Below are 26,573 nucleotides of genomic sequence, written 5' to 3'. Positions count from 1 at the left end.
TGATCTTCAAGGGCTCTGTTAGTTAGCTAAAACTGCTAACAATGGTGAAGATAGGTCTAATACTTCATGCCTACTGATGATAAAGCCTTTGAGCTTTATATTATGAAGTTTTTCTTTCTCTGACTCAAGAAAATCTGATGGTGCATGCCCTAGGCAGAACAATGGTCTTTTGGGAGAGTGTGCAAGCTTTGAAGTTCATAGCATTTTTCTGCAGGATGTGGATGCTCATGGTGGCCAAAATGACCTAACTTTCCATCTTCTGAGATGGACAGTTGTGTGGCTGAATTGTGTTTTTTGGGGTTTGGGTTTGGCAGCCCACAAGAAGGGCCTTATGAGATGACAGGATGACATTTGCAGCTGACATTTAAGATAAGGATTTAAGATAAGATTGTTATCCCAGTCCCCTCACTGAAGAGTCCTTGTTTGCTGCTGTGCCTTTTCCCATTTCTTCAGTCTCAACTAAAGAGTTAAGTATCTTAGAAGGAAATCCGGATCCCTCTGTTTGGAAAAGATGTAATGTAATCAACAGAGGCTGCACATGATCCAGCATCCAAGCCAAGTGAAATCACCTGACTGATTCCAGTGCCACCTTTGCCAACTATAATAAGCTTTGTTTTTTTAACTGGGAAGTGGTGCTAAAGTGTGATCAGCAGTTCAATATTGTCAACAAGTTCTAGGCAGAAGCAAGAGGAAGAAAAGAGTTATCTTTAAAAAAAAAATCTAAGTAGCCAGTAGCTGAAAGCTCTTGTATTTCTACAGGCAAACATATGACCTGACCCCCCCATCATAGAACTGTAGTGCTGGATGGGATCCAAAGGGTTGTCTTGTCCAACCCTCGGCAATGCAGAAATCACAATTAGAGAATGGGCATCCAACCTCTTTTTAAAAATTTCCAGTGAAGGAGAGTCCACCACCTTTCAATGTAGTCAGTTCCACTGTTGTACAGTTTACTGTCAGAAAGTTCTTCCCAATCACTCTTCATGAGATGATATCTTAAGGAGCTCCCTAGATATTATCACAATGGAAAGAAGAACAGCAAACATTTAATTTGCCTAGGGCAAAGAAAGCTCTTGGGCTAACCCTGTTTCTAGCCATCTCCAAGTGTTCAATTATCCTTGTCCTCACCCCCCCCCCCCAGTTAAGAGTGGGCAAACTAATCTCACAGCTTCTTCCAACCCAAAGGCCTGGTAGGATGACTTATACTAATAAAGCCATGGATTGCTAGCCAACTGCACTGTTAATGGTCTTCTCATTGTAATAAGTTTACTTGTTTATCAATCATTGGCTTCAACAGGATGCACAGATACAATGAACCATGTGCTAAATGCCACAAATGATATCATTTGCTACTAAGCACAGGTCTAGGCTGAGCACGTCTAGGCAATTCTCTTCCATCTAACTACTGGCTTGGCATGCAATCTTAGGCCACTCACTTAATATCTCATCTTCCACCTGCAGCAGAACAATACTAATCATATACACCACATAGAAGTGCCATGCGGCTTACACTAATGATGCTTGCAATGCCTCTAACAACTAGGTTCACCTGGGGGTATTTGGTAGCTCCAAAGTCCTGATGAGGACATCTAGCACATCTCAGATAGGAAAGCTTTTATCAGAAGTAGGCTATGATTTTGTCCTGGGAAAATTTTCATGAATAATACAACCATGAATGTATAGGAAAAACAAGTTGCCAAAGAGCTGTTGAGAAGACCTTTCCTTTTAAAACCTTTGGTCCTCTTGATGGTGTTGGACTGCATTGGCCCAAACCAGCATGGCCAATGGTCAGGGTTGATCGGTGGTGGAGTCCAACATCTGGAAAGCCACAAGTTCCCCACCCATGATTTACAGAAAAATTGTACATCACATGGAGATATTACTACTGCTACTAGCTTACTGGTTCTTTCTCAAAGCAGAGCCCAGAATGGCTAACAACAAATATAAAATACAACAAAAAATCCTAAGAAACACAACATTAAAAATGAATTAACCAGCATAAAATACATTTACTCCAAACCAAAGCAGTCAGTTGCACAGCAGTATAAGCCAATAGAGCTGCCCTCATTATGCTCCAAAGGCCCATACAAATAAATGTTTCAAGTTGGCATGTGAATGTAAATGGGGAACAATCTGATCTGTACTTGGAGTTTGCACATGAGATGCCACCACTAAGTATGCTCTACTGCATGTACCACCCTCCCTCTCCCTCTTCCAACCCAGAACATATTCATCAAAGTCACCAATAGCAGAGTTTCCAGCCAATATTATGGTCTAGTCAGAAGTTGTGTTGTTTTTTAAAATTATTATTAATTTATTGCAACGTATTTCTGCTGTGGGGCATCACATGAATCTTCAAGCAGGTTTCAAGGCAGGAGGATAGGAGGAAGGGGGCAGGATAGGAAGTAGACACAGGAACTAGAGGCAGGCTAGTGGAAACCTGAATGGGGCAACACCTGTGGCAAACCCCACAGGACCTAAGCCAGGAGAGATGTTGCCGAACTTCATTTTCCCACTTCGTCTTTAGCTTACTTTGGTGGAGGCACTTCTTCATTACTGGGCAAAATTAAGAGATCCTGGTCCAGCTCCACCACTTAGTTCAAAGCTGTGACTACAGGCTCCATGGGTGGCCTACTCATTTCATGCTCCAACACAAACATGGCTTTTCTCTTGAAACACCCATTTACTCCTCACAGTACTTGTAGAGTCTCTCTGCTTTGTTTGAAGCAGACTGTGATACCACAGTAGGTGAAAATGAGGACATGGCATCAATTCTTAATTCACCTATTTTTCTTGCCTGGAAAGATGACACTGGAGGACAATAATGGCAAGTTCCCACTTTCACCTCAACACAGTGTTACATGATTTGGATCTGCCAGCATGCCATAGCTTTGTTACATACGACTTTGTTTTTAGTGCTGTAATCAGTTCCATTTGTGCAACTTCACTTTTCGCAGCCAGGCCAGGTTTCTCGTCAACAGATGCAGATCTTTCAGCTGAGGCAACACCCTCCCCTCTAGTTCAAGGTAAGCGTCTGTGGTCACCAGCTGGCTGCTATCTGTTGAAGATAAGCTTAAGTAAGCCAAGCTGCTTTGCCAAGCCTACCAAATCCAACAACAGAATCAGTTGCTACTTCTTTCTTCTCTTTTAAGACCAGAATAAAGAATACATGTTCAGACAAGTTCCAAAAAGCCTCAAGGAGAGATTTCATAACCCAAGATACGACATATCCCAAATTTTGGAACGATGAAGGGTAAATGTTATGCCAAGGGAAGGTGACCTTTGCATCACAGGCCCCACCTAGCACCTGGTGGAAGAACTTGGTAATTAACTAGTACCTGCTTAATGGGTTGCAGTACATGGAAACAGGCTATAACTTGTTTAATGTAGCATGAGGTTTCATACATACCTGTCTCCTTCCTGACTGAGCTGAGTTAAAGGAAATGGTGTATGCCATTGGCAAATGTTGATCTGATATTGGGTTTGGGTCACCTTATCCGTTTCTGAATCCGGATCAATATGGTTTACTGATTGCTAGTCTTCTGCTTTCTGAAGGTCAGCTCTGTGGCTTAGTGGGAAAGCAGTAGTGTTGACCGGTCAAGTTTAATCAGATGCGTAATATTTGCCCTACAAACTAAGATGACCGGACAAAAAGCCACTTTGGCCTTCATGCCCACAAGGATAATTAATAAATGAAAGGGCAATGCAATGTAGACTGAAGTAGAACTATTATGGCCTGCAGCCCAGTTTCTTCACAGTTCCCTGTTCCCTGTGCAGCAATCAGGGATTTGGGCTTTATTCCACAGCAGATGGGAGCAGAGGATGAGAATGGTCTTTAATTGACAAACTATGTGGAAGCATGGCATCTGCACACTTTCCAATTGCCTTGCAAACTTAGTTTACAGGGCTTCCACCTAGCAACTTCAACAAAAACATTCAAGGTTCGAAACTGCAGAAGTGAAATTGTTCCCAAGAAGCTATGCGTAGCAATCTGATTTTTAGAAACTTAAAAATCTTGCTTTTACGGTTTAGGCTGCTGTAGAACACTTGGTTTGCGTTCCTCCACAGTGCTGCTTCCAAAGTGCTCCCAATCTACACAGCAATGGAATTTCTGTCTTAAAAACACACACACAAGACTGCAATACAAACAAAAACAACACACACCCTAAAATGCAAGAATGCATAAAACCTAAAAGTCTCCGCATCGTATCTGGTACGTAACTCCTAAACGCCACATTTGAGTATCAGTTTCAAAACCAGTGAAATGTAGCTAATAGACATTCATTCACAAATATGCATCAAGTAAAATTATGAAATTCAAATTATTTATCCAAGAGATAATTGGATTGTAGAGCAGTTTGCCACTGGTATTTTAAATGTACTGCTTCATACACAGTGTTAGATTAAAAGCTGAAATACTGACTCATGCCATTGCTGCAATAATTAACTGTCCAGTAGGGGGAATACAATATACATATCAAATCTAAAAAAGGAAAAGCAATGTATTTTAATAAAATGGAAAAGGAAAAAAGACTTTAAAATGGGGACAAGAATGAATTTCACCTGACTTATTTCTTTAGCACTACACGGGAAAGTTATTTGAGGTTCCTGTAAAAAGTGTGTTTTAGTAAGCTTTCATCTATATCCCCTACCCCATAATACCTGCTTAAGGCCAGTTTACACAGTTCTTTTCTTCTGACACATGAACAGTTAAATCTTCAGCCATACCCTGATGTGCCAGAGTTATGATATGAACATGATTATCGCTAGGATCAGGCTTTATTCTGGAACGACCTTCTGAATGCCTTGGCTTGGATGCAGACAAAGAAAATGTTTGTTTGAGCAGTAGAGGCACCTGTCCTGGGCTTTGGATTTGTCCATCTCAGTTGCAGAATCAGGATGAGAACACTGTGAAGTCTGGACCCTGCATGTTAGCTTAAACAAATTAAGCTTAAATATTTTGGTTGCATTGCGTGGAAAGAATCTGGGGGAACAGGATGTGATCTTGCAGCTTGTTCCTGACCTCCACACTGTAATTAAAAGGATCAGTAGCATTACATCTACAGAGAGAGGCATGTGCCATTGAAAGAAAAGATCACCAGTTCTTGCATAGCCATTAAAATTCTCTTTATTACAATAATTTGTCCATTTTAATAAACACAATTTGAAATCTCAGGTACACAGAGCAATTAAAACTTGTGATGCTTCCTAAATAACTTAAATTCTAATACATTCTAAATGTTTACAAGCCAATGATTAAACAAGATTGTGTGAACTCAATAAATAGTAACATCTGGTCCAGTTCAAGTATGTACCAACGAACACAGACTTAACAGAGACAGAAAAACCCTGAAAGCCTGATACTAAACTAGTGTGCAGGCCAGTAGCATAGTTGTCAAGTTTTTTTGGGGGGGGGGCAATTCTTAGATTCTTTGGTTTTAGAATGAAAAATAATAATAATACATGGGATACTTAACACCCATTACAGTAGTAAGTAAAGACAAATAAGAAATTATTACTATTTCTAAATACTTTAAAAAAATTATCTGAGATATTTTGCAACACTTTATAAATAAGAAAGCTTTTTACATAGTAGTAATAAATAGTCTGCATTGTGCTATACATACAACTTAATGTGTACAAATGACATTTGTGAAGAATTCAGTCAGGTATGAAAGTAGCATTTCTTAAGTTTCAGATTTTTGGTGCAAAAATTCCAAGCCAAGGTGGCCCATTGTTGCAAGAGAAGAGCCTCCCACCTCCACAGCTATGTGTGGTTATCTCCCAGCAGGATATGCATCCTTCATTGGGAACTGCCCACGTCAGGATTTTTACTGATGGCAAAATAAATATCTCCATGTTCCTTCCACAGATTAATTATGTCTTTCCTGGAACAGTGCAAGAGTATTCATGTTTCTAAAAGCCAGCCGTAAACATTTATTTCTTTTATTGCTGGTTTTCATTTTTCTATTTAAGAGACTTAAAACTCTCTTATCCACGTTTGAAATTTTTATGCTGAAAGGTGGAATAAAATGTTTTAAAGAGGATGGATGCAAAGTTCAGTACACCTGATACGTGGGATTAGATGTGTGCTTGAAAGCCATGTCTGCCCCTGCCTCTTACTTACATTGCCTAGCCGAAGGTCAGGACCTCAAAGGCTCTAAAGTTTATGAATCTGAAATGTGCTGTTTGACCTCATCTCTGATGGTAATAAATGGAATGTTTCTGCCATTTAATGAAATGGAACCTAGCCTAGTGACAGCACACACTTACAAGATAACAAAGAAAGTTAACTGAAGATGTTGGTTCCATTTCCTCCCACAAAAAAATATTATAATATGAAACAGGTAATGTAATATTTTTATTGGGAGATCTTGGCAACTGGGCGATTTTTGGGTGTTAATTTACTCATAGATAAGAAAATTCTTAAAGGTGCCAATAGCAAGAAAATATAATATGGTAAGCTTTATAAAGGCAGTGAATGATGAGAAGATACATTCACATATATTTTTCCTATAATTTCTCCAATTTTCTTTAAAAAAAGGAAATGCAACAAATACACTTGCTCTGATTTTAGATATGGCTCAGCAACTCAAATGGTACCTGGTGCATTTTTAAAAAGATCATCCTGTGATTAATGCTACTAACAGTTTTGCAGAATCTATGCATTTTACCACTCCAAGCCTTACTAAAACAACAAAAAAAGTAAAGCAGTTTACTTTAGTGGAACTCTGGGTGATATAAACACACATATTGCTGAAACACAACTATAATAATACTATACTGGGCACCTATATCATCAACATAGAAATTAATGGAAGTGAAATTCAAAGTCTGCTCAGAGCTTTAGCTGATCAATCATTAAAAACATTTTAATTAATTTAGATGGTGTGTCTGATCAACTGGGCAAATGCAGGATATTTTTTCTTTAACTATATATCTGCCTTTCTTCTATTATGCAACTCAAAGCATACCAGATGCTCCTCAATCATTTCCCCATGCAGGCACAGACCACACCCAACCTGCTTAGTTTCAGCAAGGCTGCTGCATCTTGTGTTTTCAACCATGCCCTGGGACCAAACCTTCCCACCATCATGTGCCACCACCTCCCTCCTGCATCCCTCATTGCACATTCTAAGATGGTGCAACAAGTATGTTCATCATCTGAGACAAAGGAAGATGTCCCTACTTTAGGACTTCTTTTATTCATGTGCAAATTTATGCAGACTTAATACACTTATACTGTCAGTCGACTAAGGTTTCTTAAATTGGGCGATGGCTCTGAGTGAAATAAAATTAAGTGCCTGGTTAATTTCTAAAATTAGGAAGAATAAACCCTTAAGGAAAGAAGAGAAGAGATAAGTAATCCTACCAGAGGCAAAACGTGGAACATATTTAGTCTTCTGAAATGTTGTCAAGGCACTGAAGGGGGAAAGGGCTTCACTGCTTCTGCCCCCCCAGTATTTCATACAAGACATGGATATTGTTATCATCTGATTGAACCCATGTTATCAGCAGTAACACAACAATAACTTATAGATGTACTTACAAGACCCGTAGTTCACTGCTGGACTAGGTGATGTAAATAAAAGTATTTTAACCAAGGATTTTTCAGGTTATTTCTTCCTCACTCCCAGAATATTTTCACTAAACAATTTACCTGAACCAACACTGAGAGAATCCCTGAGAATTCTAGTTTAAAGAGAGCTGTTGTGCCTATTACAGGCTGAGAAAGTGGAGCTTTACTGCTATCAGATATGTCACTTTGCTTCACTGTATTTCAGACATTGTTTTTAAATGGTGCTGTCAGTGTAGATGCATAGAACAAGCTTCTCATTATGCTTGCCTTTCAACAGTGCAAACAAAAGGTGCATAAGCAGGATCAGCAGAAAACCATTAGTGTTCACCTCATAGCTTTTTCTCCTCAAAGTGAGGGACAATCCCATTATCATCTTGTGGCAAACTGCTTTCTTTCTCATTCATCTTCAGATTCTCTTCTGCAAGCTGGGATAGGTACTTCTGTGGTGAATGAAATAATGAAAATATAGGTAATTTGATTTTCAACTATATAACTTCATGCCTTCAAGCCACTGGCACAAATGCTTATGTCACTCTATAGGGCTGAAGATGCCTTGAGGGATAGGCTCAGCTAGTAGAGCATGGGACTCTTAATCTCAGAGTCATGGGTTTGAGCCCCATGTTTGGTGAAAGATTCCTGCATTGCAGGGGGTTGGACTAGATGATCCTCGTGGTCCCTTCCAACTCTACAGTTCTATGATTCTAATGCTCACATAACTCCTAAAACGGAGGAAATAACAATATGAGATCTAGGCCCAAAAACAGAGGTCAGCATAACCAGGCATTTACCAAGGCTCACATGCCACCAAAGGACCCCACAGCTGAACGAAAGATCATTATTTTACACCACATCTTATTACTGTTGATCTGCCTGCAACCTCACCTCACCTCTTGCCCAACAGGAAGAAAACACTACCTATTTTGCCACCCAAAGGAACAGGTGGACAGGAACTAGCTAGGGATGAGAAGTACTGCCACAGCAGTGGCTGTGAGCTTGTAGGAACAGCTGTCCTCTTTTTCCTCATAACTAGGTTGCTTTGTCAGCTTGCCCCTCTGAGCAGTGCAAGGAGGGGGAGCCACATCATTAGTATTTAGCCAAACGTTAATTCACTGTTGGTTTGTTCTGTAACAATAGCTCTGTTCAGAGCTTGATTTGAACAAGGTCTAAACTTGGGAACATGTGAAGTATTAAAGCAAAGTACTTCTGAATATGTGTAGCGAGCCTTCTCCCATCAAACTGAGTAATAATCCCATGAATATACTGTCCACATTATTTGCAGTACCAGGAAAGGAAGTGAAACACACCAGTCAATATGACATTTATAAAGTTCATAATGCCCAGCCATTCTAGTGCTCAGCCATGAAGGAGAGTAGGATAGCCCATCTAAGAGTTGCTTCACACAACAGACATATACACAGCATGTTTTAGATATATATTTGAGATGGAATTGTGTACACACAAATATGTTTTCCCACCACACATATCATTCATACAGAAATGCCAGGGAACTGGGATTGATGTGGCTTCATGCTGCCCTGTACACCTAATAGTCAATGCAGGGTTGTTATATAATGGCAGTGAGACCGTTTAGAAACTGCATCTAGAATCAGGGCCAGTTTATCTATTGCATTTGATATTAAGGGGAGGTGGTGGCTCCCCTATTAATTCCCTTACCCCTCCCCACTTTATGGCCCTACTTTTGTAGCAGGAAGGGTGCTTCACATAATTTCTGATCAGCCCCCAACTCCTACATGCCAAACTGCAGCAGTAACAATGAACCACACATGACGTCACTTCTCTTCTGCTACTCAATGACATCACAGCCCTACACAGCCCCTCTTAGTATAGACCAGCTGTGTACCTAAGGAGAAGCTGGATTCAGTATAAATGCACACAAGGGGTGTGGTGAAGCTGACAACTGTCTAAGTGCTTCTTCTCCTGACTCGCTGCCAAGGAAATGCCAGTTACTTCACGCTCTTAAAAAGAGATTCATCTGTTGCTTAGGTTCACTAAAACCATTAATGTATATAGACTTTTAATGAGCAAATGCATATTTTTCCAGCTATTTAAAACTGCTTTGGTCTTGGATTAGTGCCTGCCCTAAAGGGAGAAAAAGAATCCCGAAGGCAAGCCTTTCACCTGTTGCCATCTCCCCTTTCACTTAGACTTGTGCGTGACTTGCTACCGTGCTCTACACAGCATTCTGTATTAACTTGCAGCATGCACTTCATTTTCTAGAGAAAGGCCAAGGCTGGGTGACAGTTAATCTTCTCGTGATGTGTAACAATTTGATGCGCAATGACTTTTGATATGTGCAGCAAGGGAATTGAACCAAAGCTCTTTAGCTTCTAGTTGGTTTTGACAACTTGCGAGATTTAACATAAGGCCTGAACTGTAATCACACAAAATACAGAGATCTGAAAAGGCCAGAATTTATGATAAAAACAGCAATGTAAGTTCTTGAAAGTCAGAGAGAGAGCTGTAGGCAAACACATATGCAAAGAGAAAAGGCTTATTTATCTGAAACAGAAGTATGCAACATGTGGTTATAGTAAATCTTCAGCTCTTGTTATCTATAGGTTGTTGTTCTGTACCAGAAAATCCAGTGACATACTTCTTTATTCACTTCATTTGACACGTAAGATATATTTCTAAACCGCCCTGTGATCTTCGGATGAAGAGCAGTATATAAATTTAATATAAATAAATACATTTTGAAAGAAGAAAGCAAAGAGAGAAAAGGTGGACTTCAGAAAGTGAATTGGGTGTGATTGCATTAAGACCTATGCTTTTTTAGTTATTAGAGATATAGGAGGAGTTCATTTGGTCTGCTTTGTTAGTAGATCAACAGAATTCTACGTTCCTGAACTTGCTTGCAGATTGGAAGACAACTATTAATTGGATTATGCAATTCTCTAGATTTTGTGCTGCGGTTAGAGGAAATTAATCAAAATACATTGAAATGCATTGAAAAATGTGTACTTCACAGGCAGAGAGTGTACAAAATGTGTACAATTTACATGTAGGCTTAGAATGTTCACAGAATGAACTTAGACTCATACACCCATCTCTCCTCACTGTTGTCTTATACTCAACAGCTAACAATCAATATCCCATTATTTGTACATGATGTACAGCACACATACTCATATACTCCCTGCTGAAAATGACTGCACTGCCTATAGATGTTCAACCAGGCACCCACCAAGCTGAGGATGTTCCAAAACACCTAGGTAACAGGTAGGAAGGAAGCCAGACACCCCTGCATCATTCTTCTTCCCAGAGCATAGATGCCATGGCTTTAGCCACCCTTAGGAGGTGCTTTACTATAAACAATTTCTAAGCTTTGCCATGGATGCTATAACGCCTAAGGCTCTAGGAAAAGAAGCTTGAAGGGTTGATCCTAGAGGGCAAGACTGATCCATCCCCCTAATCTGTGTCATTTTTTTTGCCATAGTTGAATACTGCCCATAGACTATAAAATGCTACAATAAATAAGCCGTAGAACTGAAAAATGGGTTGAAAATAATCTAACTTGGATTCACAAGTAGACAGTGTTAAGTGCTTCACATCACGAGGGTGAACATGCAGTAGTGAGGGAGGTATGCAGCCCCAAAATTTGTTTATGCATGCCATTACATTTCAGATACTAATTTGCATGAATAAATCAGTTGTTACCTGAAGATTTTTGTAGTGAACAGTACTTCTGCAATGACGAGTCTTTGCTGTCTCCTCATTTGTATAGAAAAGTCCACAGAGTTTGCAGTAAAAGCCAGTTCTGGGCACAACAAATTCCATGCCTATAAAACAATATTGACTTGCAATTATTACCGGGGGTGGGGTGGGAATCAGATAGCCTTATAAAGAAAATTCCTTTCCATGGGGAGAAAAATGGTTGAACTTATTTTGGCATCACCTGAATATATTAAAGTATAGTGCTTTCACTGCTCAGATATTTATAATTTCTCTATCAAAAATAATATAGAGTAATGTAGCATAGGAGGCTGCCCTATATTGAGTCAGACCATGGGTCCATTGTTTCTCACTAGGTGGTCTTAGCTAAGTCACTTTTTCTTACCCTCCCTCCCACCTGACTGTGCCATGTGCCAGCCCTTCCCGTAACCTAGGAAATTGTGGTTGTCCTATTAGTCAGCCTTCAAGTCTGACCTGGTTGTTGATAAGGAGGCTGATCTAGTCTGTATTACTGAGTTCTGGGTGGGTGAACAGAGGGAGTTGGTCTCACCCAGCTGTACCCACATGTTGGAGCACCAGGGCAGACTTGAAGGCTGGGGAGGGGGAGTTGCTGTAGTCTATAGAAATTCTCTCTCTCCAGGCTCTCTGTCCAGTGGGGGCCTTTTAAATTCTCTCTCTCTCTCTCTCTCTCTCTGTGTGTGTGTGTGTGTGTTGTTTTTGTTTGTTATTATGGTATGTATTTTTGTGTCTTTATATTGTAAACAGCTCTGAGATCTTCAGATGAAGGGTGGTATAGAATGAATGAATGAATGAATGAATGAATGAATTGCAGACCTTGTGCTGCCAGAATGGTTGAAGGTAGTTTAAATGGATCAGGTAAAAGGTCTGATATACATTCAAGAGGTGAAGATAAACTGTCATGAATTATTAAATGGATTTTACCTTCAGTAAAATATTTAAAATGATGCTTATTGTAAGTATCTGTCTTTAGAGATGTACTTTTCTTGTCTGATAACAATGAGACTGATATTTATGTTAAGTTTATCTTTTATACTTGTCAGGGTATATATATTTTTGCAGGGTATTGTATACGCATTAATAATAAATAGAAGTTTTAAAATATTGACCTACCTTGCAGGCTTCTTGTTAACAATTATATAACATAATTTACAAGAAGGGCTTTGAACAAGTTACTGACTAAATAGAGGCTCACCCCCTGTATTTGGCATCTCTGTCCCAGTTTCAATGCTACTCAGTGCCTCTGGAGAAAATCAAAAGGTTGACTTGACTCTATTTTTAATTTATTCTTTCCCCTTATGTCCCCAACCTGACTAAACACCGCTATTAATATATTGCCTAATGCCAACTGAGTGAGAGCAACAGAAACTTCTCTTTTCAGAAGCTCTTTTAAATAACTCTTTTAAATAATCTGAAACAGATACCATTGTTTTCTTGCAAAACAAATGTATTGTAAAGAGTTAAATGTGTATCGCTTGTAATGAGACATACCTAGCGGAATGCTGAGCTCCGTAAACACATCTTCTTGTTCCCATGATGGTGAAAAGTAAGTTCTTTTGGATTCTACCTCTGGGAAGTCAGTAGTTTTCATTTCCTGATACCTACAATTTGCTTTGAAAGCGAAAGCATACTGAGTAAAATCAGTTCCGTGCAACATTTATAACCTGAACACAACATATTTTCTAGATCAATCCAGGGTTGCTTCTACACTAAATATTCCCCCACCCCCCCAAAATCAAGTTTTAAAGAGAATTCAGATGACATGGTTGACATACATTGCATTCCAGTGTTTTTTGAGAGGTACAATGTATATACATATCCTCTCTTGCTTCAGACCTCAATAAGGAATAGCTATAATTTTTAGGTGAACAGATGGCAACTCTAGGCTTTAGAAGTTGGCAAGCTATATGAGGTTTGAAGATCTGTCAGAAGGACTCCTACAATCTGAGCCTCAGTTATTGAGAAGAGAAACATGATAGTTTGCCAAAAGTAACAGGTTGTTTTGTGCTGTGCCTGTATGGGACATATTTGAATTCAAATTGTCACAAAGATCAGCTAGATAAAGATATTTGAAGTTAGCTGTGTCTTGAGGCTATAAAACATCTGAACCACAACCCCATTGTGGTTCCAGCTGAATACCAGCTACAGCCATGGCCTTTGACTAGAACAATAAATTCTGAACTATTAACATAAATCATGAACAAAGAAACATATGGGTAACAAAAACAAATCAGGAAAAATAAATTATTATGCTCTGGCATGAAAAAAGAATGAAATGTGGCAATCCCAAAAAGCCATTTCATGCCAAATTAATCTTTTAAAGATATCTAAGGAATATTTTTTTATCAACCAGACATAAATAATTTAGTTGTTGACCTGGTCTTCTCATTAACAATTCTAAGTAATTTAAGCTGGGTGCTCCAAAGGTTCAGCTCAACTTGTATGAACCCAGAAGTGACCATAATAACGGATGTCTCTTCCAGAACACTTGCTTGATACATATCTAATTTCCTTGACACCATCTGAATAAGAACCTTAATTTTGACAGTCCTGTTCTTCAACTGATTTTCTTCCTAGGAAAATCACAACGCTTTGAACAATGTTTACTCTTAATGACAAAATAACTAAAAACACTGAACAGAAAAAGGACAACAAAACTAATCTAGCAAAGGGAGAGAAGGAAAAATATACTAGTTACCCGGTGCCTTTTGATGTTCCTGACTTCCACAGCTTGTTTCCTCCTGGGAGTTTTTTACCAGCATTTCCATAGCTTTTCTACTCTCACTTTCTAATGATTCCATCACTTTGTCATCACCTGCGAGTGTGTCATTCGGCTGGAAGAGCTCTTCATTTGGAGGATCAGAAGATACACACTGCTCTTCCATCCTTAAATGAATGTTAGTGCTTTCTTTTATTTTTCTTTGCTTAACATGGTAATCAGAATCCCTCAGAGGTCTGTCTTCTTGCAATTCATCTGGCTTCTGCTCAGTGTCCAGATTTAGATGTGGTGCTTTATCAGCTGCATTATCACCTTCAGAGCCAGGGAGATCCCCTGCGTTTTCCTCTTCTGACCCTAAGCTTGATTCCATTGCATTTGATTTGTCTTCACTTCCACTTAATAAGCTGTTCTCATTCTTCACCTGTAGTCCAGCAGCTAAAGAACTCACTAAAGGACATTCTTGGTCTTTCTGACCTACTGTTACTATTTCTTCAAGTTCAGTTATATCCGGTTCCATTATAAGGTCGTCTTCTCCCACCTCATCTACAGTTACTAGCTCTTCCATATTAGTTGGATACCAGGTCTCAGCTTCCATCTCACTTCCACTCTCCCAGTCCTGTAGCAAAGATGTACATCCCATTGTGAATATGTCAATAAAGAGGATATTATTGGAGGTCCAGTTCAGATGCAACAACACACCATGGTTCATTATTTTAATAATGAGTCACAGCAAGTCACAGGCTAACATGTTCCCTCTCTCCCTTCTTATTCTTATTCTTCTTATTATTATTATTATGCACGTGTGGAGATTGAAAACGTCTGCTTCCCCCTTTATAAAAATACTGTTTTTATTTATTTTCATGGTACAGAAGATAAATTTTGAGAAAACAATTGTTATAACAGTAAAAAACAAGTAACTTATCCTGATAAAATTATGGACTTTTATGTGTTAAGGTTTCATTTGATTGCTCTAAGAGATCATACCACATTTTCCCATGAGTGCTAGCTGGATTCCTGCCACAGTCTGAACAATCTATAAACTCTTTTTCTATTTTGTCCAATGATATATATATATATATTGTATATCTGTATATATCTTAAATCCATATAATCAATCTAAATAAGGAATATATCTAGATCCTTTTGTATTCGGGTTTGTAGACCAAGATGGTTACCATATACAGGTCCTGCACATTCCACTAATACTAAGGCCCAGGTATTTTTCTCTCTTGGCACCAGCAGTTGTTTTTAATCCAATTTCTCTACTCTATTATAACCTCCTCCAGATTCCTGTGCATAACTTTTGGCTCAGTCAATTTTATAGCCTGCCACTCCTGGTATATCACAACCATGAGGAACCGCAGAGAGGCTGTTCCCTTAGGCCAAGTGGGGATCTGCCCCATTATCTACAGTCTGCCCCACCTGTTTGCTTATTTACAACCAGTCCACGGGATGCACTGTGTGTTACCTTCTCTTTAGTGTCTCAGTGTTGCCCTTGTAGATGAAGATGGTCTGGAGAGTGGCCACATGAGAAAAGGCCTTTTCTGTGATGGCTACCCATTTGTGGAACGCTCTCTCTAGGGAGACTCTCCTGGCATCTTCATTACATATCTTTAGGCACCAGGTGAAAACATTCTTCTTTATCTGGGCCTTTGGCTGATTAATCCATCTATGGCCTTTAAAATATGTTGGGGGTATTGGTTTTGTTTGTTTGTTTTGTTATTATGTTATATATTTTTATATATGGTTATTATGTTATAAACCACTCTGAACTTATGTGGAAGGGTGGTATATAAATTTAATAAATAACAACAAAGGGATTCAAAGTAGAATTAGTTGGCTCTGCCCCTCACTGGTTCCAGCTCTGCCCCTCATTGGCTTTGCCTACTCTCAGCCTCCCTGCTTTCTGCCCTACCAGTCCTAATGTGCATCAGCCAGCATTGAAGAATCTATATGGTTTTCACTAGCACCCTTTCCCCCCTATCATTTATGATAAAACAGCCTGGCAGAAATGCTAGGAATTTTTAGATGGATGATGAATCAAACTGGAAATAACAACAACAACAACAACAACAACAACAACAACAACAACAACAACTTATTATTTATACGCGCCCATCTGGCTGGGCCTCCCCAGCCACTCTGGGCGGCTTCCATAGAAACCAAAAATACAGTAAAATATCACACGTTAAAAACTTCCCTGAACAGGACTGCCTTAAGATGTCTTCTGAATGTCAGGTAGTTGTTTATCGCTTTGACATCTTCTGGAAGGGCGTTCCACAGGGCAGGCGCCACTACCGAGAAGGCCCTCTGCCTGGTTCCCTGTAGCTTTGCTTCTCGCAATGAGGGAACCGCCAGAAGGCCCTCAGCGCTGGACCTCAGCATCCGGGCAGAATGATGGGGGTAGAGACGCTCCTTCAGGTATAATGGACCGAGGCCGTTTAGGGCTTTAAAGGTCAGCACCAACACTTTGAATTGTGCTCGGAAACGTACTGGGAGCCAATGTAGGTCTTTCAAGACCGGTGTTATATGGTCTCGGCAGCCACCCCCAGTCACCAGTCTAGCTGCCGCATTCTGGATTAGTTGTAGTTTCCGAGTCACCTTCAAAGATAGCCCCACGTAGAGTGCATTGCAGTAGTCCAAGTATCAAGATTTTGATATCAGCCAGAGGAACGTTTTGCCTAACAACTTTTGCTTCTGTTCAAAAGGTTGCATATGGCACACATCAGCTGTTAGAATCCTTATGTGTGCCCAATACAGTGTGCCTATGGCTCTGCTGTTGTAGTCCCATTTGAACTTTTGACCTTACTATTTTTCATTGTTGTGACAATTTTTGTCATATGCCCTGGGAGGAGCAATTGTAAAGGGTTGGGGGAAGGAAACTTCCAAAATATAAAAGCTAAGCCTATTTGTTTCTCTCCTGTTTGCTCTATTAAACTTATCCTTCTAGTGTCCTAGAAAGGCGCGGAGGGCAGATACTCTTGGGAGATCAGTTTCCTGCTGCTATAGATACTGCTAGCTTTCACATCTGATGATCAGCTCATGACCCTAAAGATATGATGCTGGAAAACATCCAAGGACATTGGCCTGTGTTTCTTCAGAGCTGGACTGAGGGACTAGCTTTTCACTTATGTATCATTTCAATAAGTTCTCACTCTAACTTTATTTAATTTGCTCCTTCTCAAAGTGACAAGTTGACCTAATGCTTGGATTTAATTTTTAAAACTCTATAGCTTTTCAAAGATGCCACATTTTTGAAAGCCAGTGCCAAGTATTCAAAGCAATCTAAGTATGTAGAGAACAACTAAAAAAAGAGTCTGAGGATCTGTCCAAAGAAGCAAAGGTCACGATGACATAATTTGTAAAGCCTTTGGGTGAAATCCAGTAGTGTCCTTCTACAAGCAGAATACACACCATTGGAGCAATGGATCTTCACCGCTGCAGCATCCCACATAACTCCCATAAAATGATGCAGAGGTTTGGGGTACTTTCTGGAGCAGATTTGGATGTGGGGAGTTATGGGAGGAAGAGATGAAAGGGAAGTTGACCTCACACAACAATGAGTGTCATCCCCACACCCAAATACTTTTGGAAGTGCCCTTCCAGACCCAATTCAAAGTGCTGCTTATTACCCTTAAAATCCTAAACAGCTTGGGTTCTCTGTGCCATACAGAGAGCCACCTTCTGCATTAACTTCTTTTCAGTAAAAGTTAGAATCTGCTCCCCAGATTGTAATTGCATTTCTGGATTTTAGGGGGCACACAAAAACTTAACTATTTACAAAAATTAATTAATCAAATAAATCTGGTGGCTGTTTTTTAAAATTAATATAACCATACTGGCTATTGCTATTATTAATAGACCACCCTTCCTCATGATGGAGCCCAGGGCAGTCATCAGCATAATAAAAAGCACAACAATTGTACACAATAATTTAAAACATTTAAAAACAGCATGATTAAAATTATAACTTTACACAGCAGCAAAGTAATACAAGACCCATACAAAACATATGTACCCAAAGTCTGGATGAACAAAAACATTTTCAGCTAAAATCTGAAATTTGACAGTATCAGATATGATCACACTTGCCTAGTGGGGGGAAATATCCTACTGTTGAGGTGCTGCCACTGTGAAGATCCTATTTTAAAGCAACACACCACAGGCCATGCTCATGAATATGTTGCCTTCCTGAAGATTTGTGCCTTCATTGTGCTATGTGTTTCTATCTGATTTTAGTGTTGTTTGTATTTTTCATGTTTTTGATTATATATTGAATATCTGGCAGCCAAGTGACTCAAGAAATTTTCAAGCAAACGAATTTTACATCAGATATCAAGGCCCATGAACGTATAAATCTCACCTTTTCTTTTCTTGAGTTTTCCATGGGATCTTCTGCTTCTTTCATCTGCTTATTTGCGGGAAAGGGTATCTCCATATTAGAATATATTTTTTTAACCTAAGACAGAGATTGTCTATGGGTGAAGACAGATGTAATATAAAAAGTGAACTTACATTGCACCCCTTATTCATGATGTGAGCCCTCTTCCTCCCACCTTCAAAATTTGATGGATGGATGTACATACCAGAAAATCAAATGCTGATTTAGTGGAGGCCGCATCCACACTTCCACTTGTCCCATGCCTAGAAAGCATGGGTCTTGGTAATATTCTGTTTGACTCACACTTTCTAGGCATGGGTCCGAGCAATTTTCCCCTTGTCCTATTGCTTTCCCAGGGAAAATCTGCTCTTGAGTTCTAAATAAGAACAAACGGGAATGTGAAGAAAACCCAATTGTCACTTGCTCCAACTGAGCAAGCAGTTTTCCCTGGGGGAAAGCAGTGGAACAAGAGGAAGTGTGGATAAGCTCTTAGTATTGCCCTTTCCTCCCAGGTTATCAGATGGGTTACCTGTTTTTGTTTTGCTTTTTTAGAATTAGAGAGCTGCAAGTGCATCTATCAATCCATTCATTGTGTTATTTGAACACAAATTATAAACTACTCTGGGTGTTTGACAGCAGGAAGCTTTATTGATAAAATGATGAGATGCCACTCAACCAGTGCTGGACACAGCCAGATTTTTCTACAAGCCTGAAGAACCCCTGTTTTTTCAGAGCTAGACCCCTGGAGAAGATTACTACATTCGGATTTAACACAGTGCTTCCAAATTCAACTTGCTTGCTGCTCTAAAACTGTTTTGTCTGTCTTCACCTATCACTGGTTGATAGTCATAAATTTTAAAAAGCATTATCTTTTAAAGGCAGTCATATGTAAAAAAACCACTTCCTCGTTCCCCTATGCAGAAATGCTTACTTTGGAACTATCAACTTCTGAATTTGAAAGAGTGGCCAGGATTCAAACAATCCCCAAACCTACTCCTTGAGCTTAAGCCAGAAGCTACCATGTTGCATAGCAAGAAATGTTGAAACTGAGGAGAATTTGAAAAGTGGTCTGTGATGTGGCATAGGAATTATTTTTTTAAAATTTTTATTTTTACTGCACTCTGCAAGCCTCCACACCTCTTTGTGAACTTAAGCTGATCTTTGGTTCCCAGCTACAAAGAGCAAAATAATAATGCTGAATACTAGAGTTATCAGAAGATCCAGACAATAAGTTACTAAAGTCCATTCACTGTAAAATTGTGCTGTAGGAATGCACGTTCTTAACTTGTACAAATTAAAGTAAGGATTTGCTATTTTAAAATGTCACAAAATCAGTGAATTACCTTCCACATTATGACAGTTATGAAATAAAAATGAATAGTGATCCAGTTCTCAGGACAGTAATTATAATGGGAAATATCGTAAAAGTAATTTGATTATAATTAACAGTAAGTCACTTCTCAGCATAAGTAATGATACACTGGGCAGGGATATACAGCTGTACTGAACATTGCAGTAAATAGCTTTATGCAAATTTTATCAAATGTGACTGCTGTTCCATAGTGATAATCTGCACCAGGAATTCTAAATTAAACTGTTGCAATATGTTTCTTGGGTATCTTTTTCTATTCTATTCCATTGGAAACTTCAGCTTGTATGTCCTTGTGATTTTACTTAACAACAACATTTGCTCCTATTTTCAAATCCCTTAATTAACAAATAAATAACACACAAATTCTTAAATAATCAGTTCCGTTAAGGTTGTTCACTGGCAGAATGACAAAGTGGTGACATATAGTCAACACAACAGATACACACACACACACACACAAAAATAATATAATATAATATAATATAATATAATAATATAATATAATATAATATAATATAATATAATATAATATAATATAATATAATATAATATAATATAATATAATATAATATAATATAATATAAATAATATACACTAGGAGGTGATACCTGCAACAGGGGAGGGGATTATTTAATCTGATTTGTAGAAATAAGCAAGGAGAGACAGTGTTGATGGGAACATCTGTGCATGTTCATTCTGTAAATTCACACCAAGTTATTTTATAGAAGAGGTACTTTTAATTACAGTGTGTCTCATAAAATTTTCCAATAGTAACTTAAATCGCTTATTACCTCATTTTCAGTTCCTGCCCCTGTCTTCACATTAACTCTTTCAGCCTCATCAGGTACTTCTTCCTCTGACTTTTTATCAGAATCCTTGAATTTTTCCTTATCACTTTGCTTTTGCTTGATACTGTCAGGGACCTTGGTGGGTTTCTGTTCTAATTTTTCTTCTCTTGTTGGATCTTCACAGTGAGAATGCTTGTGTTCTTTCAATCTTGCTTCTTCCTTCCTTTTACACTTTGGAGCTGTATCCTGTGTTTGTTTTGAATACTTATCGGATTTTTGCTTTGTTGGTTTCCTATAATAGTCTTCTTCTCTGTTCTTATATCCAGGCAAACCATGAATCCCCTTTGCACTTGGTGACACCCCTCTTAAATATTTTTCTCTGTAGCTTCTGGTTCCTTCAGAACGTTCTTCTGAATCTAGTTTATCCAAATGGCGCACATAATGTTTTCTCTCATGCACCCATGTGTCAGTTCTATCTCTTTTCTCTTCCCCATTCTCTCTCCAGGGCATTGATTCTCTTTCTTCCTCCCTTCGGGAATATGAAGACTGATCCCATTGCTCTCTCCCATTTCCCCAGTCTGTCCAGTTTGTGCTCAGCGGACTATGTGGGGAACTGCAGGAAGTAAAGCTTGGAGTGTGTGATCTCGGGGAAAGAGAACGGCTTATAGGGCTGCGAGACCGAGGCCTTTCGGGTCCATATCTATAACACAAATAAAAAGAAGGATGCTACTTATTATTCTTATCGTTGTTTTATAATAGTTTTATAATATTTTATACCACTTTTCAATCACAAGACAGAAACACCAAAGCAGTTCATACCATCGTAAAACATTACACTATCCAGTAACAATCTTAAGGACATTAAGATTTGTTCGCATAACCAAACAATCTGATGATTTTGAACTGAATGCATATCCAGCCATCTACATATATTAGCTCTAGAGAATGACTAAAATACCTTAACTACAAGTAAAAAGATAATTTATGATTTCATCGACTAGTTTTTTGTCTTAACTACAGACAAAAATAAACAGGAAATAATAGAAAGTGGATTAATATTTTATTTAAAACTGGTATTTCACAGTGTCTGTGCATTTGGCATTTTCTTCTTGAAAATTTCAGAAACACGTTGTAGTTGGTGCTCAGCAGATTTTACTGAGAATGTCAGTATTTCAGCATGCATTTTCTTAACACAGCGGTACCTCGGGTTACAAACGCTTCAAGTAACAAACTCAGCTAACCCAGAAGTAGTACCTCGGATTGCGAACTTTGCCCCAGGATAAGAATGGAAATCACACGCCAGTGGTGCAGCGGCAGCAGGAGGCCCCATCAGTGAAAGCACGCCTCAGGTTAAGAACAGTTTCAGGTTAAGAACGGACCTCCAGAATGAATTAAGTTCGTAACCCGAGGTACCGCTGTATAGCAAACAATTTTTAAGTCTCTTAACTTTTCAAAAAAACACATTTCAAATCAAAAAAGTAAAAGCTGTTGTTCCTAGCTTTAGACTAGCAGAAATGTATCCTGTCTGCATATTTTTGTATTATCCAAAAGCATCTCTGTTCTATAAAGCAATCTCAGCGTCTTTCTGCCATCAACTGTTAACATTGTGTAATACCTGTCTGTCTCCCGCAACATGTCCCGCTCCCTCTGAGAATGGATGTCTTGGATTATTGCTGCCACATTCTTACCTGGTTTCTAAGCCAAATATAAACATATAGATTAATAATCGTAAATAAGCTTCACACTTCAAGCTATTTAAAGAGAAGCACTGGTATGAATATTTTCAATTATTTTATTATGCTTACTTTGCAAAATGCTATGACTTAGTTTCTTACTGTCGAATAAGAGAAAACTAATCAACTAAAAACAACTATTCAATTGGCAAGAAACCATTTGGTTAAAGAAGTTCCTAAGGACAGTACAAGATGGTGGTGAAGGCAGCAGCATAATACCTGACATTGCATCAATCATGTTGCTGCTGCAGACCAGGAGGCAGAGGAGAAGGAGCGAAGAAGGCACAGTGCATTTGCAGTACACCAACCTTGCTCCTCCTGGTAAGCAGGAATGATACGGCTGCAGGTAAAGTTAGTCTGCTGCCCCACTATAGCCTCCATTGCTGGCTAGTGGCTTTACATTTCCACTCAAACTGCTGAGAATTTACAGCTATTAAGAGCCCTAATAGACACATTATTCAGACAATATTTATATGGTATAGTATCTCATCCTGTGGTTAGTTCTGGACAGGGCTTTTTTCTATAGAAAGAGGTGCCAGAACTTGAACTTGTTGACCTTTTATTAGGGGAAGCACCCACCACAAGTTGTTTACCTGAGTGCTGTGCCGACCCCGATTTGTCTGTTTGCTGGAACAGACACATGGAGCCTACAGAACTGAAGCAGCCATGCAGCTGAAGCTACCATTCCACATTACAAGTACCAAACTGATCATCTTCACTTGGCATTTATTCTTACCCACCCAACATTCCATTCAGCCCACACTCACTCCTTTCACAGCAGGCTCATACTGAGCACATGTGGGCGACATACTTATGAGATCCCACTGACTAACACTGGCTACAAAAATGCCTTTTTAATAAAAACTACAAACATGTCACACAACTCATCAGCATTGGCACAAGCTACACGTTTCCGTTGATATATTGTTTACAGAAAAGCCCCATAGATAAAGTTTTGCTGAAATCTTCTCTACACTGGAGTTTATTACCAAGAGTGGTTAACTATCAATCCCAATTCCCAGGGAACACAGGGTCTATGAGGGGAATAGGGGTCTTCTAACAACTCTCAGCACTCTTAACAATCTACTGTTCCCAAGGATTCTTTGCAGGAAACCATGACTGTTTAAAATACTATGATAGCTCTTTAAATGTATAGACAGTGCAGATGGGGTCTATGAGAGAAATCAGGGGTCTTATTTGTCCAATACTTTAGTCTAATACTCAGTCTAAGCAGAAAAGGCAGGCTTGCCCAATAAATGATACCACAGATATATAAACAATGACATGGTGAAGGGGAAAACAGTAGAAAAGAATTTATGAAAGCTTATCTGAAACAACATACTAGCAATGAAAGCAGTTGAACAACTAACACCAAAATACACAGAAAGACAGGATAACTAATTTATTTACCTTCAACTGAAGTTCTCTGTATCTTTTAGACATTCGAATGAGCAATTTGTCATCGTTTATCATTGCAGGTTTTTCTTTGTAGTACTGCACCATAGCCTGAGCTGCCTCAGTGTAGGCCATTTCTAGAAAAGCCTGTTATAATACAGAAACTGTATTAGTAAAAAAGAAAAACATGACAAAAACTGCATCTTCATAGTATATTAAAGCGAAGATCATTAGAATAAATAGCAAGATTATCTTAATATATTGCGCTATTTATGTGTTGATAAGGAGGCACACTTATTTCTCTACTAATCAAGACATACACACACACACACTGGCATAATTTTAGTTACACAGAAAGACAGGACACAAGTGTCTTCCACTGATATGTGAAAGAAAGTAGCCTGGTAGATGCATCTTGTAATCAGGGATGTTGAAAGGACAGTCTGCTAAGATTTCCATCTTGTACTAACAGTACAAGAGCCTTGCCCTCCTTTACATCTAGCCACACAAGGAAAAATATATCCCGTGCCCTGTGAAAGATTTCAAGTAATTTTCATGGGACAAAAAAATTAGTAGAACGGAAACTCATAAATGTGGGTTTTTTAAAAATGGTAATTGATTACTACAGTTTAACTATAAACTATATGCAGAAGGAAAGGAACATTGGCCTCATTTACACATCATGGTAATCCAAAAAGTGGTTTACTGAAGCTGTGCAAACTGATGCATTCTGGAGAGCAGCCTGTACCCACTTCGCTCTGCCTTGGTCCTTTGAGCACAGTGCAGTAGCTAAATCAAAGTGTGGCTTAGCATGTCAGCTGAACTGGGGACTGGGTTTAAAGTTTCTCTTCCTTAACCATGATAGGGGTTGGGAGAGAAATTTGGTTCACTTTGCATTTCAATATGAACCTACCTAAATCACATTCCTTAAAACAACATGCACACTGAAACGGCCTTCCTTCAAATTTCACACTTCTGGATTTTACAATGCATTTTTCCAACCAAATAATGTGTACAAAAATGTTTATATTAGGAGAAAGCATGCCTAGTGAAAACAGCATACAAAAATGAGTTATATAAGGAAAAACTGCTTCCAAAAATGTATGTATATCTAGATAAAAGCCAAAATTGCATCCAAAATGTGTATTATCGGGAGAAATGTGCATTACAGTTCTGATGAAAGTTACTGAATAAATTTGCAAACTAGTGTGAAAATTTGCAAACTAGTGTGGAGATGCAAACTTTAGGTAGGAAAAATGAGAAATTGAGAGACACAAAATCAACAGATTTATTCATCCTTAAGACCGGCTCTTAAGAGTGGACAGGAAAACCTAACCTATACAAGCATGTTCTCCTCCACTGAGAAAAGGTCACTAAAGCCACTACTCTCCTACAATGCAGTCCTGTGTTTGCTTGACAAAGTTCCTGTAAAAGATGCAGGCATCTGAAAATACAATCATCTAAACTGGGCATCTGAACTAGAGTATACACAATTCACCTTATAAATAAAACAAGCAATTATTCTGGAAAAACTAAAGAGCTAACTACACACAGTCACTTTTGAAATACCGGTAACTACTGCACTTTAAGAAAATGCAATTTATGTTGAAAACTCAAACAATACATTTACGGTACATATTTATGCTTTTATTATAGCAAACAATAAAAAGAAGGACATACTTGATTGGTGGATTTCATAAGGATATAATTAGTGACTTTTCCAAAGGGAAGTCCAAGATTAATAACATCATTCTCTGTACAGCTTCCTTCAGGAAGATTACAGATGTGTACTACTCGACCTGGTGTACTTTTCCTTTGGGGCAGCTGAAATTATTAAAAATAAATGTATATACAGATATCTAAAACAGCATCCAACTAGATGCATACTTTAAAAACCCTCTTTCTTAACTTGCACTGTATAGGAATACAAGCCTTAAAGGGAAATCTATGTGTTGCCTTTCTCCTGTAATCCAATGCATTCATTTCATATCTCAGACATACCAGTTTTCCATACACCGCTCAAAATACATTAAGATCAGATCTAGTAACAATAAACACCTTGATCAACAGTTAGGAAAGAAAGGGATTTAAGTCTATCCTAGCCATAATTATACTACTGTAAATAGCTAATATGAAATACACTGACTTTCCTGTCTCAGGGTGGCTAATAATAAAAAATGCAACATTAAAATGTAGTTGAAACCATAAAACAATGGAGCCCCCACCCTGCCTCTGGCTTACATGAGTGACAAGGTGGGGGCTCCCTTACACGGAGGGGTGGGCAGCTGTGTGCACCTCAGTGGAGAAGTTTAAAGGAGCCCCCACCTAGCCTCTGGCTTGCACAAGCTGGAGGTGGGGGAGGCTCCATTATACTTCTACATCAAGGTGCACACAGCTGCCTTCCTCTCAGTGGATAAGTGGCAGGTAGTAGGAGCAAGCTGCCTCATCCCTGGGCCTGCAAAGCACTGGGGTGAAACTACCTTTGCTCCAAGCTGAGGTCGTTTCACCCCTGTGCCTTGCAGGGCTGGGGATGAAGTAGCTCGCCCCCCCCCTTCTGACATCACAATGTAGCACCAGATCACGATCTTTGGCTGGTGATACATTGCAATGCTGAAAACCTAACACTGCACAGCTCTACAGGGTGCTTTTAAAGCCTTTTAATTTTATTTTCTACATACCACTTAATAGGGACGCGGGTGGCGCTGTGGGTAAAACCTCAGTGCCTAGGACTTGCCGATCGTATGGTCGGCAGTTCGAATCCCCGCGGCGGGGTGAGCTCCCGTCTTTCAGTCCCAGCTCCTGCCCACCTAGCAGTTCGAAAGCACCCTTAAGTGCAAGTAGATAAATAGGTACCGCTTTATAGGGGGAAGTTAAACGGCGTTTCCGTGTGCTGCGCTG

At 39.1% G+C, this 26,573-nt stretch overlaps 1 protein-coding gene across 9 annotated transcripts in view; it reads right to left on the bottom strand.

The window, feature by feature from the left end:
• Positions 1-7,462: 7,462 nt before the first annotated feature.
• RBM20 (RNA binding motif protein 20) overlaps positions 7,463-26,573 on the bottom strand; it is a 111,686-nt gene continuing 92,575 nt past the window's right edge. For 6 of the 9 annotated variants that reach the window (XM_081912038.1, XM_081912032.1, XM_081912039.1 and 3 more), the window contains 9 exons: positions 25,356-25,499; positions 23,691-23,822; positions 22,163-22,242; positions 20,551-21,247; positions 18,370-18,465; positions 13,986-14,622; positions 12,779-12,898; positions 11,255-11,376; positions 7,463-8,016 (listed from right to left, as the gene is read on the bottom strand). In XM_081912038.1, coding sequence (XP_081768164.1) covers positions 7,906-8,016; positions 11,255-11,376; positions 12,779-12,898; positions 13,986-14,622; positions 18,370-18,465; positions 20,551-21,247; positions 22,163-22,242; positions 23,691-23,822; positions 25,356-25,499 — 2,139 coding nt within the window. In that variant the 3' untranslated portion in view covers positions 7,463-7,905. The remainder of the gene's footprint in view (positions 8,017-11,254; positions 11,377-12,778; positions 12,899-13,985; positions 14,623-18,369; positions 18,466-20,550; positions 21,248-22,162; positions 22,243-23,690; positions 23,823-25,355; positions 25,500-26,573) is intronic. The other 3 variants (XM_081912033.1, XM_081912034.1, XM_081912035.1) reach the window with 3 other exon arrangements.

This window comes from Podarcis melisellensis (assembly GCF_964234715.1).
Source record: "Podarcis melisellensis genome assembly, chromosome: 5".
Taxonomy (NCBI): Eukaryota; Metazoa; Chordata; class Lepidosauria; order Squamata; family Lacertidae; genus Podarcis; species Podarcis melisellensis.
This window is presented reverse-complemented; position numbering and strand designations above follow the sequence as displayed.